General features: G+C 36.3%; 1 protein-coding gene across 1 annotated transcript; it reads right to left on the bottom strand.

The window, feature by feature from the left end:
• Positions 1–6,285: 6,285 nt before the first annotated feature.
• On the bottom strand, positions 6,286–17,170 carry rabggtb (Rab geranylgeranyltransferase subunit beta). The gene is made up of 9 exons (XM_022669424.2): positions 17,105–17,170; positions 15,744–15,851; positions 14,428–14,625; positions 14,138–14,243; positions 13,981–14,033; positions 12,260–12,370; positions 11,261–11,386; positions 10,114–10,263; positions 6,286–8,024 (listed from the first exon to the last, which is right to left on the bottom strand). The coding sequence occupies exons 1-9, from the start codon at positions 17,105–17,107 to the stop codon at positions 7,884–7,886; spliced, it is 996 nt and encodes a 331-aa protein (XP_022525145.2). The 5' UTR covers positions 17,108–17,170; the 3' UTR covers positions 6,286–7,883.
• Between the last annotated feature and the right edge of the window lie 778 nt (positions 17,171–17,948).

Here is a 17,948-nt window from a genome sequence, read left to right as displayed (position 1 = left end):
AAGGATAGAAATTTACTTGCTGTGGACTTCGCATCGCTTAGCAACACATTTTTTTAAGTAGGTATTCTTTTCTCTAAAAGTTCTCTGCTACTAGCGTCTATACGATGTCCTTGCCACTGTAGCAAGTGGTGGTAGCCTCCAGTTTGCACATAGTACTGTATATCTCTTGCCTAAGCAACCCCTTAGCAACCACCTGTGATATCACAGTAACCATCTTGCTAAGTAAGATGCTTCTAGCATCCAAGCAAACTCTAAAGCTCTAAACTCCATAAAAACACACCCAGCAACACCATAGCAACAACCTAACCATATTCAAAACTTAGCAAGGTGCAACCACAGCAACTGCATAATAATACCACAGCAACCACCTGAGATGTAATTGTATCATCAAAGATTAGTAAACTTGTTTTTCCTATCTTTTCCCCCCTCTTGATCTTTCTTTCTCTTTATTTTCTCTCCTTATGTCTCTCTATTTCTCTGTATCTCTATTGCTCTCTGTGTCTTTCTATGTACCACCCCCTCAGAGGAGGCGGAGTTTGCTTATCAGTCAGAATTGATGTATTTCTGTTATTTTGGTGTCTGGTATTTTGTACAGTCTGATCTGTGGAACTGCAGAAAGTGTGATGAATCTCAGAGAGCTGAAATAATAAAGCGGGTTTCTCTACAGCACTAGTCTGTGTAGTTTTTGTGCGGATGAATTTGTGGATAAACGTTTGGATGAAGGTGTGTATTTGGTGTGAATGAAGGTGTGGATAAACCTTTGGATAAATGTTTGGATTAATTTTTGGATGAAGGTATGGGTGAAGATGTGGATGAACATTTTTTTTTTCCCCCAATTTTTCCCATTTTCTTCCCAATTTAGCACAGCCAATTACCCAACCCACTCACTAGTAATGCCCCAACACACCAGGAGGGTGAAGACTAGTACATGTTTCCTCCTATACGGTAATGCTGCAGCATCACAGCACGCTTGGAGGAAAGCACAGCGGCTCAGTTCTGATACATCAGCTCACAGACGCCCTGTGCTGCAGACATCACCCTAGGAGTGATGTGGGGAGAGAGCGCCATCTACCCACCCGGAGGGAGCAGGGCCAATTGTGCTCCCTCTGAGCTCTGAGCAGCTTGGTGGTAAAGCTGCATGAGCGGGGGTTCGAACCTTCAACCTCCCGCTGAGCCACTTGGCGCCCTCGCGGATGAACAATAAATGTGTGGATGCACATTTTGATGAATATTTGGGTAAAAGTGTGGATGATGGTGTGGATGAACATTTGGATGAACAGTTGGATGAAGGTGAGGGTGAATGTTTGAGGGAAAGAGTGGATGTTTTGTTTGTTTGTGTGGGTAAAGTTCTGTTCAAGTCTCCCAGCAACTGCTTAACAACACCACAGCAACCTTCTGGAATACCTTGGAGATTGCCTACTAACTCCATAGTAAGCATCCAAAATACCAGAGCAACCACCTGTAATTCAATGGAAACCGTTCTCTCGTCTCCAGTTTGTAGATGTTTGGTGGTGTGATCCCTGTGGACTCGACTGGTCCGGGTGATTTTGCTGGATATACTGGGGGGTGGTGGTTTTGTATGAGGGGGGGTTATGTAATGGTGTGCTGATCTGTCTCTTTAAGTCGGTGTAAATCACGGTGGACTCTGATCCGGGGCGGGAGGGGGGGTGGGGGTCTCTCCGGACGGCCGGTCTCGGAGAGCGAGAGGTCCGGAGTGAATATTTAATGCCAGACTGTGATAAAAAATACATGCAGCAGCAGGAGCGCTATCAGGCCTCTTCATCCTCCTCCTCATCCTCCTTATCCTCCGCCGGCGTCTCGCTCCAGATACCAGGCATCCAGGTGGCAGAGCAGAGCGGCATTCAGCATTCATAAGACATTATAAACATGACAATAAAATATTTATAAAAATGTTTGGATTTTTAATAGATGAAAAAAATGAAAACACATTAATCTCTAAAGAATTCTGTGGTTATTTGCAATTAATCACACCTTTTCTTCTTCTCGATAATAAAGTTTGTCAATAATGCCTATTTAAATGTAAATAAACGAACCCTTTAAATTGACAAAGTAGAATAATATTTATGCTGTCAGTGATTAGTGATGTCAATTGCTTAAAAAAAATTGCAATCAATACACAAAAATAATCTATGAATAATCATGATTAATAAACATGAATAAAAAAGTCATTGTTCGGGAGGGACAGTAATAATAGTGTAGTGTGGTTTAGGCCTGGCAGACTAAAGCTTTTTCACTACTCAGGGTAGTTTTGATACTTTTTAAATTAGAATTTTTTTATGTGCCGAGTAAATGCTTAACATAGAGCTTTACCATCGAACCCAACATTTTTTTTTTTTACCAAATTTAGCAAAGTACATAATATGATCTTATCTTTGTGTGAATTGTGGACTAAAAGGGACATATGGAAAACTAACCTTTCGCATGCTTTTTTTTTATTTTATTTCCACTTGGGTCATTCCTAGAAAAAAAGAAATTCAATGAATCAGCTGAAAGAGTTTGGCTGGCTACCTTATTATGATAAGTAAAGTCACAATAAGTAAAGCTGTATGGAACAAGTCTGACACCATCTCTCACCCATGAATCCCCACCAGATCCGTTGAAGAAACGAAATTTCACTCTGCTGGTTGAGGACCTCAGACAGGCAGGATTATCCAGCAGACTTCATCTGAGGGAGGGATCTTTACCTAAATCATATTTGAGAGTTTTGTGTTTCTATCACAGTAAAGCATGAACTAGACTATGTAGTTTTGCCATTTAGCACAAGCGATGTGGGGCTGTGTTAGTTACATTATATACTGAACATGTATTTGTGATCTGAGCACTTTCTGGTTTGTTTTTGCCTTAAATTCCTGCACATATGAGTAGGGACCCAAAATAAAGGGTTTAGGACTGTAACTGTGAGTAATGGGACAGGGCCACTGAGTGAGTGAGAGAGTTATCTAACTGGGCTTTGCTGCCCCCTTGTGGCTGCAGCTCTTCATCATCTACTTGCATTCAGCCCTAGTCCAGAGAACCCTGTAAAACAATGCTAGGGGCCTTAATACCCCTTTAGCCGTGTCTAGCGTTGTGCATGATTGGTTGACTGAGTAAATATGTGGGTGGTTACTTTTTTACACAGGGCCAGTTGGTTTTTATTAAATAACTCAAAAGGAGAAGAGCACACAGTGCCATTGCGAGAATGTGAGGCAGTTATCCAGTTAGCATTGAGTGAGTGAGTCAGTGAATGAATCTATGACCCAGTCAGTGAATCAGTAAATCAGTGAGTATCTGAGTGAATATGTAATTCAGTCAGTAAATCAGTAAGTGATTTATTATGAAAAACTATTTAGTAAATGGATGAATTAGTGAGTGAGTCATTGAATGGCAGTGAATGAGTATCAGTAAATCAGCGAGTTTGTCAGTAAGTCAGTGCATAAGTTATCAGGTCAGTGAGTCGTTGAATGAGTCAGTGAATCAGTGTATGAGCCTTTATTTCTGTGATTCATTGAATGAGTCAATGAGTAAGTGAGAGAATGTCAGTGAATCAGTGTGTCAGTAAGTCAGTGTATGAGCCATTATGTCAGTGAGTCATTTAATGAGTCAGTTAGTGGTAGTCTGTGAATCAGTGAGTGTGTCAGTGAGTAAGTGTAGGAACTATTATGTCAGTGAGTCATTGAATGAGTCAATAAGTGAGAGACAGTGAATCAGTGTGTCAGTGAGTAAGTGTAGGAACTATTATGTCAGTGAGTCATTAAATGAGTTGGTGAATCAGTGAGTGTCAGTAAGTGTATGAGCCATTATGTCTGTGAGCCATTGAATGAGTCAGTGAGTGAGAGAGTCAGTGAATTAGTGAGTGTTACAGTGAGAGAGTCAGTGCATGAGCCATTATGTCAGTAAGTGTATGAGTCAGTGAATCAGTGAGTGTTACAGTGAGTGAGTCAGTGCATGAGCCATTATGTCAGTAAGTGTATGAGCCATTATTTCAGTGACCCATTGAATGAGTCAGTGAGTGAGAGAGTCAGTGAATCAGTGAGTGTTACAGTGAGTGAATCAGTGCACGAGCCATGGAGTCAGTAAATCAGTGAGTCAGTCAGTTAGATCATTGTTATTCTTTGCATGGAAAATGCTAGAAGTGAGGAGTGAGCCGGTTATTGAGACAGTGTGAAGGTGTTTACACTGATACACATCAGTGGTACGATGCCTGTGGAACATTTGCTGAAAGCCTACACTCCTCTCTGCACGGAGGAGATGTGCAGATGTTGACGCTGCTCTTCTTCACTGTGATCTGTAGTCGATATTCTTCACTCAGCGGTGAAATTCAGGAGGCTAATAGCCCCTAATGGACATCACCCTGAAGGTGGATACTGTTACCCAATCCTCTGCTCTCTATCCTCACAGCTGAGGTGATGAACAGGCCGGTCAGACCTGATTCAGAAATAACAGGACACTGATCTCAGGGTAAATCAGCCCTAATGGACGTCACCCTGAAGAAGGACGTTATTATACAATCCTCTGTTCAGCTTGAAGGGCAGCTAGAAACTCTTTACTGTGTTTTATTTTCTCTCATAATGTTTCTTTTTTTCGGGTTTAAGGACCAATATTCTATATGGACAAAAATATTGGGACACCTGCTCATTCTGCTTATTTCTTCTGAAATCAAGAGTATTTAAAATTGTTTATGCTGCACTGTGTCTCTTTCTACCTCAATCTTTCTTGCCGTGCCTCACTTTTCCTCACTCTACCACCCTCTGCCCCATTTAACCTCTTTGTGCTTCTACGTCACTATGCCTCCCTCTATCTCATTCTTTATTGCTCTGCCTCCACTTCTATCACTCTCTGCCATGCTTTACCTCCCTGTACCTCATTCTCACTCTGCCACTCTCTGCCTCATTTAACCTCATTGTGCTTCTACCTTGCTTTACTTCGCTATGCCTCCATCTACCTTAAGTCTTGCTCTGCCTCACTTTTCCTCTACCGGCCTCTACCACTCTCTACCTTGCTTTACCTCTCTCTGCCTTATTCAAACTCATTGTGCTTCTACCTCCCTCTACCTCAATCTTTCATGCTCCATGCTCTGCCTCACGTTTCCTCACTCTACCTCTGCCTTGCTTTACCTCCCTCTGCCTTACTTTACCTCGCTTTGCCTTACTTTACCATACTCTGCTTCTACCTCACTCTGCCTTGCTTTACCTCGCTTTGCCTTACTTTACCTTACTCTGCTTCTACTTCACTCTGCCTGGCTTTACCTCGCTCTGCCTTACTTTACCTCGTTTTGCCTTGCTTTACTTCACTCTGCTATCCTTTACCTCGATTTTACGCACTCTGCCTTACTTTACCTTGCTTTGCCTTACTTTACCTCGCTTTGCCTTACTTTACCTCGTTTTGCCTTGCTTTACCTCACTCTGCTTCTACTTCACTCTGCCTGGCTTTACCTCGCTCTGCCTTACTTTACCTCGTTTTGCCTTGCTTTACCTCACTCTGCTTCTACTTCACTCTGCCTGGCTTTACCTCGCTCTGCCTTACTTTACCTCGTTTTGCCTTGCTTTACCTCACTCTGCTTCTACTTCACTCTGCCTGGCTTTACCTCGCTCTGCCTTACTTTACCTCGTTTTGCCTTGCTTTACTTCACTCTGCTATCCTTTACCTCGATTCTACGCACTCTGCCATACTTTATCTTGCTTTGCCTTACTTTACCTCGCTTTGCCTTACTTTACCTCGCTTTGCCTTACTTTACCTCACTCTGCCTTACTTTACCTCGCTTTGCCTTACTTTACCTCGTTTTGCCTTGCTTTACCTCACACTGCTATACTTTACCTTGCTTTTCCGCACTCTGCCTTACTTTACCTCGTTTTGCCTTGCTTTACATCACTCTGCTATACTTTACCTCGATTTTACGCACTCTGCCTTACTTTACCTCGCTTTGCCTTACTTTACCTCACTCTGCCTTACTTTACCTCGCTTTGCCTTACTTTACCTCACTCTGCTTCTACCTCACTCTGCCTTGCTTTACCCTACTCTGCTTCTACCTCACTCTGCCTTGCTTTACCTCACTCTGCTTCTACCTCACTCTGCCTTGCTTTACCTCATTCTGCCTTGCTTTACCTCGTTCTGCTTCTACCTAGCTCTGCCTTGCTTTACCTCATTCTGCCTTGCTTTACCTTACTCTGCTTCTACCTGGCTCTGCTTCCCTCTACCTTAATCTTAGTCTTAATATGCCTTGATATGCCTCGCCTTTTCTCACTTTATATATAAATTATAGGAGCCAAAATGTCAGTACAATAAAACTTGCATAAAGTGTACATTTATTTTGGTAATGCAGGTGAGTCTTAACCATGTGACATCATTAACTCATCATTAACTACAGTCTGTAATTATAGAACTACAAAGTGTCCTATATGGTCAGTGAATGGAATGGCATTCATAACCCACAGTAATGTTTCCTTTACTAATTGGATCATGTGTCTGAACTCTGAATTAGCATAAATTAATCTTGATTTAATGTAAAGGCTGTGATTAAATGTAAACAGTGAGAGGAATAATCCCATTCATACACATACATACCAACATCTATACCAACAATACAACTAAATCAGAGCATTCAAAGCCTTCTGATACTTCATATCACACTCATAAGACCTGCACAGCAAAGCCTTGTTATAACCATGTGTTCAGTATCGCTGCTCCCTCCATACCATCCAGATCCAGTTCAGAACAGCTCAAGCGTCCACTAAAACCGACCCCAAATACTTACTATATTCACTATATTCAAGGCTGTATTTCAGTAAGTTAAATTTAGTTAAAAATTTAAAACTCATATATTATACAGATGTATTAAACACAGAGTGATCTATTTTAAGTGTTTATTTATTTTCTTGTTGATTATGGCTTACAGCCAATAAAAACCCAAAAATCAGTGTCTCAGAAAATTAGAATATTATATAAGACCAACTGGTACTTTTGTCAGTGTGGGCAGTGTGCCAAGTCCTGCTGGAAAATGAAATCCGCATCTCCATAAAAGTTGTCAGTAGCAGAGGGAAGCATGAAGTGTTTGTAAGATTTTGTGGGAAAACAAAACTGCACTGACTTTAAACTTGATAATAAAACACAGTGGATCAACACCAGCAGATATCAGACATGTCTCTCCAAACCATCACTGATTGGTGGAAACTTCACACTAGACCTCGAGCAGTTTGGACCGTGTGTGTCTCCACTCTTCCTCCAGACTCTGCTCCCTTGATTTACAAATGAAATGTAAAATTTACTGATGATCAGTGATGGTTTGGAGAGCCATGTCATGTTTCACCTCTGCTGACAACTTTTATAGAGATGCGGATTTCATTTTCCAGCAGGACTTGGCACACTGCCCTAACTGCCAAAAGTACCAATTGGTCTTATATAATATTCTAATTTTCTAAGAGGTACTGACTTTTGGATTTTCATTGGCTGTAATAATCATCACCAATATATCACTCTGTGTGTAATATATCTCTATATATAATATATGAGTTTCACATTCTAAACTGAATTACTGAAATGTTGAAAAGTTATTTTCAGATATTTAAGATACATATAATTTGTTTCTAAACTAATGTCTCAATTGATTAATATTTACAATATTAATTAATAAGCATTGAAATGTAACATTGTTTAATAATGTCTTAAATAATGTCAGTGTGTGAGATCCACAGAACAGTCTTTAACAGAACGGATACAGTGTGTGTGTTGGAGGAGGAGGAGGAGGAGGAGGAACAGAGGAGAACCATTAGTCCAATCAGAACCACAGCCCTGCACAGATTAGCACTGCCCTGATCAGGCCTGAAGCAGCTGGAGCAGAGGAACTGTGTTCAGAGCTGTGGCCCCACCGACTCCATCAGCCTACAGATTCAGATCAGCAGGTCCGGCTGGAGTCCGATCCTCTGGAGAACGTCCTCAGGCATGCAGAAGACAGGATTCACCGGCTTAATCTGCTCATCTCCCATCAGAGACAGACCGGCTACACCAAACAGAGTGTGGAATGGATCCACCTGCACAGAAGAAGCAGAGGAAGAGAGCTTTAGTCTATCAGAACCAGACTGAGCTCATGTCTGGACCGGCAGCTGATTCAATTGTGGGACACCTGCGGTTGGCAATACAACTCAACACAATACAATGCAATATATTGCAATACATAAGCATGGTGATATATTGTTTTAATTGCTATAATAACATTTTACAGTCACAGTAAAAAAAACAAACAAACACAATCATATTTAGGGGTAGTGCTGGACGATATGTCCAAAATTTATATCGTGATATATTCCTTAAATTTTGGTTGATGCGATATAATTTTGATATCGATACAAATACTTTGAAGGCCTTTAGGAACCTCAGAAAAAGTGCTAAGAACCCTTGCAATGGAAATCTGTACCTACTACTGTCTAAAAATTTTATTTAAGTCTTTGAAACCTCCTTTTACAAAAAAATATAAAATACTTTAGAAATAAAAATGGTCAAAATAAATCAATGCTCACTTTTTTTTGCAAATAGCAAAAGTAAAAAAAAAACATGACGTCCCCGTCAAACATAAACCAATACCTTACTTGTGGTGTTTATTTATTTCTATTTGTGTTTGCAATTTGGAAATGTATTTTGTGAATTTAAAAATATAACTTTTCTAAACACGAAAACCAATTGGTCATTCATTTTTAAGTGAAATGTTTCTAACCAAGCAAATATGTTTTATCAGATTCTATTTTATAGTACAACTGTAAAATTCATTATCTACAGATTAAAAATACACACAAAAAATATATATTTCTTTGTTGTAACACTGCTTCCTGGCAAATAATATTATGTCATTTGAAAGTCTCTTATTGCATTGGTGGTATAAATGCAGTTTAATCTGATATATTAGCCAGTTAACATACGGCGCCCCATGTTGGTTTTATCTCCCCTCAAACATACAAGTATATACCAGAATTTTATTTGACACCACGAACATATATGCATTTCTTATATTTGTTATTTTATTTATTTATTTTTTTTATTTACACTCAACATATATTTTAAATATATATTTTTAAATATATTTTTTAAAAATATATATTTTTAAAAATATATATCTTTAAATACATTTTAAAAAATATATATTTTTAAATATATACTGTAAAAACTAGCATCTTAACAAGAACAACAAGTGTGATTATTCGCAGTTAATCACAGAATATTGTTGTGATTAATCTGATTAATTGATTTAATCTGATTAATTATTTAATCAATTGACATCACTAATTTATTACTTTGTTAGAACATTACTTATTAGCTATAATCTACCAAACACAAGTTTTCTTCCTTTTTTGCTGTATTTATAGAATTTAATATGTAACATTTTAAGTATGTCTTTTATATCGCCTGTAAGTCATAAATTAATTAAAGTCTAAATGAATTATAATTAAAAATATAAATATAAATATAGAGAAATATAGTTTAAAAAACACCTTACAGTGTGCGACATCACACTAAAGAAAACTCTACATACTCTATATTCTATACATAAAGCAGCTGTGATATTCATTAAAACAAGCTTGGATCAGATCTGTCTCAGCTAATATTAAACAATAAATTACTTGGATTTGACTGAATGAAACTGGATCGGAAGATCCCAGTAGATATTACTCACACTGATTCCAGGGAGCTGAGAAATTCTCATATGCATTGTTTGTATATATTGGCTGATATTACTGCATTTCTCTGCTTTAGACTTGTACTTTCTCTCTCAATGACAATTTAAAGTTTAACCCAATCCAATCCAATTTAATCTACTCAAGTCTAATCCAATATATGGGTTTGATTTAAAGGGGTCTGGAGCAGCTGGAGGCTGTTCAGCAGTCTCTCTGTACGGGCAGGAATAAGAGCCTGAAGCTGCTGAAGTCCTTATAAATGAGCTGTTCTCATATCTGTGAGGGGTTTATTCATTCCAGTGTAATACCAGGCTCAAATACAGGGGGAGCTTATAGGGGCTTAATGAGATCAGCCCGAATGTACACAGAGCTGCAGAACGCACACCTTAGAGAAATGTGTGCTAGTACTAATATACACTAATATACACTAATATTACTGCTGTATAAAGCGCACCATGTCTCCGGGTCTGTCGGCGAACCCCCCCGTCTCCTCGTCCTGACAGGCCAGGATAAAGTTACGCAGCTTGGCTTTATCAATCCAGTGAATTCTGCCGATGATCTTCAGCGCTGCGAGAACCCACCATGAGTAACACACATCTGGCAGCTAAAAACACCAAAACAAAGCAATTTATATACATAATCTTTGTGACATAGCCATCTTAGCTGGCCATGCCAACTTTCATAAGTTAGCTTCTTCAGCATTTGTGTTAGAATTCCATCATTTTAAGCATACAGTACCAATGCAATACCTTGCAAACACCGTAAATTCAGTGTTTTTCATTATTTGTAAAATGTTCAGCACTGTAAATTAATACTAAAGTCATCTAAACTATAAAGAAAAACATCTAGAATTATTAAGTGTTAAACAAACCAGAATATGTTGCTTAAATGACAGTTTTGCACATCTCTGCTGCATTTTCCCAGTCAGCTTTATGAGGCAGAGTCACCTGGAATTCAGGCTTTCAGTTAACAGCTGTGCTGAACTCATCAAGAGTTAATTACTTGAATTTCTTGTCTCTTAATAAAGGGTTTGAGAGCATCAGTTAAAGTAAAGTAGTGAAGAGGTAGAGTTACAGGTATACAGTGAATAATAGTGAATATTTGAGTAATGTTCGAATCCAGGTTATGAGAAGCAACAACTACTCAACTACTATTTAAGTATCCTTAATTTAAGTAGTTTTGTGCAGTCACAAGACCATCAAAAACATCATAATGAAACTGGTTCTCATCAGGAACAGGAAAAGGAGAGAAAGAGTTTCCTCTGTTTTACAGAATAAGCACCACAGATAAGAGCATCTAAATGCTTCTTCACAGAGTATTTTTTTGGTTTGTTTAACACTTTTAAGTTACTACATGATTCCTTATGTGTTTCTTCATAGTCTGAATCACTTTACTATTTCATTCATTACTACGTGGGGAAAAAAATATTAAAACATTTAATAAAAAGAGTGTAAAAAATATGTATATCTTTTTCTCTCCAAAATTACTGAAAATGAAATATTTTCACACTGACGTCCCTTAAAAACTATCCTTTGTTTTTTTTCTCCCAATATGCAAATAGAGTATATAAATATGTAAATTCAAGACTGTGATGTGGAAACCTTCTCTGGTCTCCCGTTGAGGCCTCCAGACGGCAGCTGTCTCTCACAGAGCCACCAGCCCAGCAGATCTGCATTCACCTGATGGAGCTGACCGGTGATGGACAGGAAACCCGTACAACAGTAAATCTGCAGAAACAGAGAAAAATACAGTTTACAAAATTAACTCTCACATACAGATAAATAAAAAAAAAATCTATATAGTGTTGCTAGCATTATTCTCCATCAAAATCAGTAAATCTGTACTTGATTTGCATTTTGATCTTTAAGGGCATTTTTTTGTATAATTGTTATGTTTACAGTTATATTCTGTATTTTAGATAGATAGATACAAATACAAAACAGACACAAAATACAAATAAATAAATACAAATAAATAAATAAAAATACAAAATACTTTTAGTATTGTGATATGTTTTTTTGTTGCATTGCATAAATATTATAGTACATTATTACTTTATTACTTTTTTATTTCATACAAAATATTTTTTTATGTGATTAAAAAATAAATAATAATAATAATAATAATAATAATAATAATAATAATAATAATAATAATAATAATAATAATAAATACATTTATTTTGTTGCAGCAGACTATTATTGAAATTTATTCAAATATCTTTATACATTTTAGTATTGCGGTAGTTTTTTTTTTTTTTTTAATTCCACACACTTTATATTACATTATTCGTTTAACTTCTTTATTTTAAATAAAAAAAGATGTTATTATTATTATTTTTTTCTTCTTCTTATTATTATTATTATTTTGAACAATTATTATTTTATACAACTCAAGTCTTGTTAAGTTACTGTTGCAAAATAGACAAAAGTTTAAGACAGATTATTTGTTTCTACTGTACTTTTGAACTTTAACATGAATTTTGTTGCAGTAGTATGTTCTTGAAATTAATATATATGTTCCAGTGATTTGTCATATCACCAAGAATAACATTATTGTATAAAGGGTTTCTTATTTCAGTGTGTGTGTGTGTGTCTGACCTGTCCAGCGTGAGACTCAGAGCCGGGTCTACAGCCGAACCCCCCGTCAAAATTCATACAGGACAGAACAAACTCCACCGCCTTCTCCACATTTACCGCATCCAGCCTGCCCTGAAACACCCCAACACAATATACAATATATCAGTGTTTATCATCACCATATCTGATAGCATAGTATTTGACCTCAATTGTCGAAATTTCCTAGTTTAAAGTATAAAATTTTAACTAAAGTGCTAAAATATAATTGTCTATTGGGAGCGCAGTCAACTTAGATGTGACATCACTTCCAACTCAAACAGCCAACTCCTGAGGTAAACGGCAAATGGACCAATAGAAAGTTAAAACAGTTCTTTTTTCTCTTTATAAAGGTGAGATAAATTCGCTAGTTGCATGAGACGACGCTGCCTGTTTCCGGTCTACGACTGGTAGGCGGAGTCATTTCCGCTTTTCAGCGCCGGTCAGCAGACAGTATGGCTTTCTACACGCGATCTCTCCAGGACTTACCAAAAATAACTATAAATGATGTACAGCGCCCAGGAGTAAGAGAGAATATATATATATAAATATTATTTTTGATCTATTTTTAAGTTATTCCCTGTGTCTAGACCCTCTGTAAGTTATAAATATGTATAATGTATACTGGCATCGGGATATATATATAGTTGTTTACTATTGTATATCCTAAGTTTCAAACAGTTCAGTGTGTGATTAACCCAGAACCCATTATTTATAATATATTATATATATATTTTATATTTATATTTTGTATATATATATATTTTATATTTATATTATATATATATATATATATATATATATATATATATATATATATATATATATATTATTATTTATATATATATATATATATATTATATATATATATATATATATATATATATATATATATATTATTTATAAATAATTATGTATATATAGATATAGATAGAGAGAGAGAGATAGATAAGTTCTACCCTGTGTCTAGACCCTCTGTAAGTTATACTGGCATCGGGAGATATATAGTTGTTTACTATTGTATATCCTTAGTTTCAAACAGTTCAGTGTGTGATTAACCCAGAAGTTCTCTAAAATTGTTTGTTAATGTTTAATATGCATTTATATTACATTAGTATTCAAACCGTAAAATATTTGTGTTCCCTCATTATCCCAATAATATGTAAACAACGTTTGTTTTACCTGAATCAATTTTGTATTTTTTTTTTGTATTCAAAACTGGCTCTGGATTCTTATGGGTCAATTTATTTATTTTTATTGAATAAGCTTGTAAATATGCCTTAAACTTTTCATGTGACCAACAGTAATGAATTTTATAAAAGAAAAACTGGCCCATTGCCTTCGTTATTGGAAATAAAGGCATGAAATAGTATTGTTGTTGAATTTAATTTTTTTTTTTTTATTATTAAAATATAACAGTTTGGTATGTTTCCCAGTGTCTCCAAATTTTTATAGAGGATCCTTTAATTATAAAAATAACACAGTCAGTTTTTTTTGTTTTGTGTTTTTCGTTTCTCCTTAACTTTAAAAACACTCATGGTCGCTTTCACGCTGTACTCCTGCCGGCAGTTCTCCCCACAACAACTCCAACCGGAAACTAGTATACCTACCACTCACTACCCGGAAGTTAGGTGGCGCCATCTTGTGCACAGAGCCAATTGCACGACATCATTAAATACTGATGTTTCTGTAATAACTGATCTTACCAGTAGTGCCAGGGTAGCGACTGCACAGAAGGAAAACCTGGTATCTATTTCACCTACAGAAAAAAAAAAGACACACAAACAGTTAGACATACATACTTTTCATTTAATAACAAACAGTGTGAATATATATTTTATATATTTATTAGCTGAGAAATACCCCATTTATCTCCAGCAAAGGAACCGTCCTCCTGCTGAAGTCCTCGAACATAATCCACAACCTTATCCACATCGATCGCTTTAACATTATCATACAACGTCAGGATCTGAAAAATAAACATACAGGTCTATATACAGCTTCTACCACTCAGAAGTTCATCTGATATTTATGGCTGTGATAATAAACTATTCTCCCAAATCTCTGAACAAACAAATTATAAGCCAACACATTGTAACTGATCATTAGTGTTCTGGCTGTTAGACTGATCTGAGAGCTGTAGACTGTGTGACCTGCACGGCGCTGAGTGTGTACAGCAGGTGCGGGTCGTGGCCGATGCTGGCGCTGATCCCTCCGCAGTCATGCTGGCAGGATTTGATGAAGTCGACGATCTCCTCTCGGTTCATACGGTGGAGCTGACCCATCAGATCCATCACAGTCAGACCCCAGTAAATCCCACTCATCCTCAAATACTCCGACAGAGTGTATTCCTGCAGAGCAGAGGGGAACAACACTATCAGTCTATTAGAGGTTACCTTACATGAATTGTTAGGTACTTTAGCCTCCTACTGTAAGAACATAACATTTATGGAATTTGTTTAATAATTAGGTTTGACTGTGAGCTGTCTGAGATGAGAGCAAGAAAATATCTAAAAAAAAAACTAATAAAAACAACAAAAAAAAAACTTAGTGAAGTTTGGAGTTCAAGAAATGAACCGAGTCACTGATCTGTGTTTTAATTCAGTTGATCATTAAAAACATGATGTAAGAACATAATATTTATGGAATTTGTTTAATAATTAGGTTTGACTGTGTGCTGTCTGAGATGAGAGCAAGAAAATATCTAAAAAAAAAAACCTAATAAAAACAACAAAAAAAAACACTTAGTGAAGTTTGGAATTAAAGTTCAAGAAAAGAACCGAGTCACTGATCTGTGTTTTAATTCAGTTGATCATTTAAAAGCAGAGAAATCGGGTAATTAAGGCATTTAAAATATAATGTGATTTGTGTGTTGATTGGATGCTTTAAGGTGAAACAATCGATTAACAATTGCATTGATATCAGGTTGTGACGTTGTGTAAAAAAAAAACAGCTGAAGAAATGTAAAAAATGTTTATAGAAGATGCATTTTTTGGGGGCAAACATTAGAAAAAAAATTCCCAGCTTAATAACTCAAGAATGTCTCAACACACCAGCAAAAACCATATGTATGGCTAGAAAAAGGTAGAAACAAAAAGACAACATAGAGCTCAGAGGCTCAGACACTGGATTACACTTCAGAACACATTAAAACTGAGTAAATGAGTCACAGAAAATTACTCTGAACGAAACTTTAAAGACACATGCATTATTAAGTGTTTTTCACAATGGATCAATCACGGATTCTTAGAGAGTGAGGGCGCTGCAGTTTTTAGAAACTGTAGGATTTCTTTTTATCTCTTTCTAGCCATACATATGTTTTTTGCTGGCGTGTTGAGGCATTCTTGAGTTATTAAGCTGGGATTTTTTTTCTAACGTTTGCCTCCAAAAATGCCACTTCTATAAACATTTTATACATTTCATCAGATGTAAGCGTTCAGTTACATTACATCTTGCTGCAAAAACTTACGTAATCATCTTTTTTGGAGCCATAGGCAGCTATATAATCAGCATGCTTATCCAGAAAGAGAGTATTGGGGGCATCAGACTTGATGACCACGTCTTTAATCTGAGTCCCCTGTAAGACAAAAGATAAGACAAAAAAATGTATTTACATTCATACAGACAGAAAGACAGAAGAGATCATTATTGTCGAAGAACAAAGTACAACAAAATGAAGTGACAATCCCAAAGTAGAGTGCAAAAATGTGCCTGGCTATAAAAAAAAGTCACCACCTGCATTTAACTAAGTAAAAAAAGAGCCTCCCATTGGAGCATTTCTGAATACATGATTATGTAAGCAGTGACGCAATGAGTAGCTTCTCATTTGTTAAACAACCATGTGGAAAGACGCATCCTGTGGTTGTGGAAAGGATGTTAATCTTTCAGATGGGTAAAATTATTAACATGCATCAGGCAGAGAACACAGCTACGAAGGTTAAGAAGAGAGACGACTGAAGTGATGCAGCATCATGCATCAGGAATGAGTGCAATATATCATGCATCAGGAATGGCATAATGTTATCCAAAAGCAGTGTGTAAGACTGGTGAAGGAGAACATGCCACAATACAAGAAAACTGTGGTTAAAAAACAGGGATATTCCACCAAATACTGATTTCTTAACTCTTAAAACTTTATGAATATGAACTTGTTTTCTTTGCATTATTTGAGGTCTGAAAGCTCTGCATCTTTCTTGTTATTTCAGCCATTTCTCATTTTCTGCAAATAAATGCTCTAAATGATGATATTTTTATTTTGAATTTGGGAAATATTTTATCCGTAGTTTATCGAATAAAACAACAATGTTCATTTTACTCAAACGTAAACCTATAAATGGCAAAATCAGAATAACTGATTCAGGAACTGAAGTGGTCTCCTCCTTTTTTCTAGGGCTGTATATTAGTTTTCTGTCCAAAAACAATTACTCTTATTTACCTCATACTTCTAAACCTTTTAGTAACATCAACCTCATATTTCTACTCATAGAACTCTTTATTAGAAACCTCTACATTTCTTTAAACAATATATTTTAACGCTAGATATCGAGCTATTTTCAAGTTTTATTCATTTTTTCCATTCCACCTTAAATGCCGCAGAAGTTCACTTAGGGCTGCCAAAGCGTTACTACTATAACTGCAGTAGCATTTAAGGTGGAACGGAAAATTCAAACACGGCGCTGTCTGAATTTGTGTTGTTTTACTTACAGGATTAACTTAATGTACCAATATTAACACACCTAACACACTGATAAACACTGACAACTCAAACCTGACTAAAACGATCTTAATAACAGCTTACAAACGCATAATAATACACACAGAGTCACTCACCATCCTGCTCCACAGCTAATGCTAATGCTAAAGCTATGCCCACACTGGACAGACACGTCACTACAGAGGCTCTGATGGGTCATTTTCAAATTACACATTTTGCGATTCTCTAAATATACAGCTCTGAAAAAAATAGGTATATTTATAGGTATATGTTTGAGTAAATGAATACTGTTATTTTATTCTATAAACTAGGGACAACATTTCTTCCAAAGTCCAAACAAAAATATTTTTATTTAGAGCATTTATCCGCAGAAAATGAGAAATGGCTGAAATAACAAAAAAGATGCAGAGCTTTCAGACCTCAAATACTGCAAATAAAACAAGTTCATATTCATAAAGATTTAAGAGTTCAGAAATCAATATTTTTTTTAAATAACCCTGGTTTTTAATCACAATTTTCATGCATTTTGGCATGTTCTCCTTCACCAATCTTGCACGCTGCTTTTGGATAACTTCATGCCACTCCTGGTGCAAAGATTCAAGCAGTTCAGCTTGGTTTGATGGCTTGTGATCATCCATCTTCCTCCTGTTTATATTCCAGATGTTTTCAATTTGGTAAAGTAAAAAAAAAACTTTATTTTTAAGTGGTCTCATTTTTTTCTAGAGCTGTATATATTTTTTGTATTTTTTCCACTAAATATTATTTTTACTTTAGTGACTATATTAATGTGGCAAAAATATGTATGTATTACATATTATCTATTTCACATGCTTAAGAGATACATAAAGTACTAAAGACACAGAACACAGTAAAAGTTTGTGAATTGTTCATTAAGCTCCGTACTTACTCTGTAGTAGAAGTAACTCAATCTGTTACTATAACCTTCAACAAACATCTTAT

The sequence above is a fragment of the Astyanax mexicanus genome, chromosome 18, assembly GCF_023375975.1.
Source record: "Astyanax mexicanus isolate ESR-SI-001 chromosome 18, AstMex3_surface, whole genome shotgun sequence".
NCBI lineage: Eukaryota > Metazoa > Chordata > Actinopteri > Characiformes > Acestrorhamphidae > Astyanax > Astyanax mexicanus.
The sequence above is the reverse complement of the archived record's forward strand: the minus strand, read 5'-3'. Positions and strand labels throughout refer to the sequence as shown.

Coding starts and splice junctions, on each gene's coding strand:
- rabggtb (XM_022669424.2), bottom strand. Junction 14,244..14,427: donor ACACACTCAGCGCCGTGCAG/GTCACACAGTCT, acceptor TTTATTTTTCAG/ATCCTGACGTTGTATGATAA. Junction 14,034..14,137: donor CTTTGCTGGAGATAAATGGG/GTATTTCTCAGC, acceptor TTTTTTCTGTAG/GTGAAATAGATACCAGGTTT.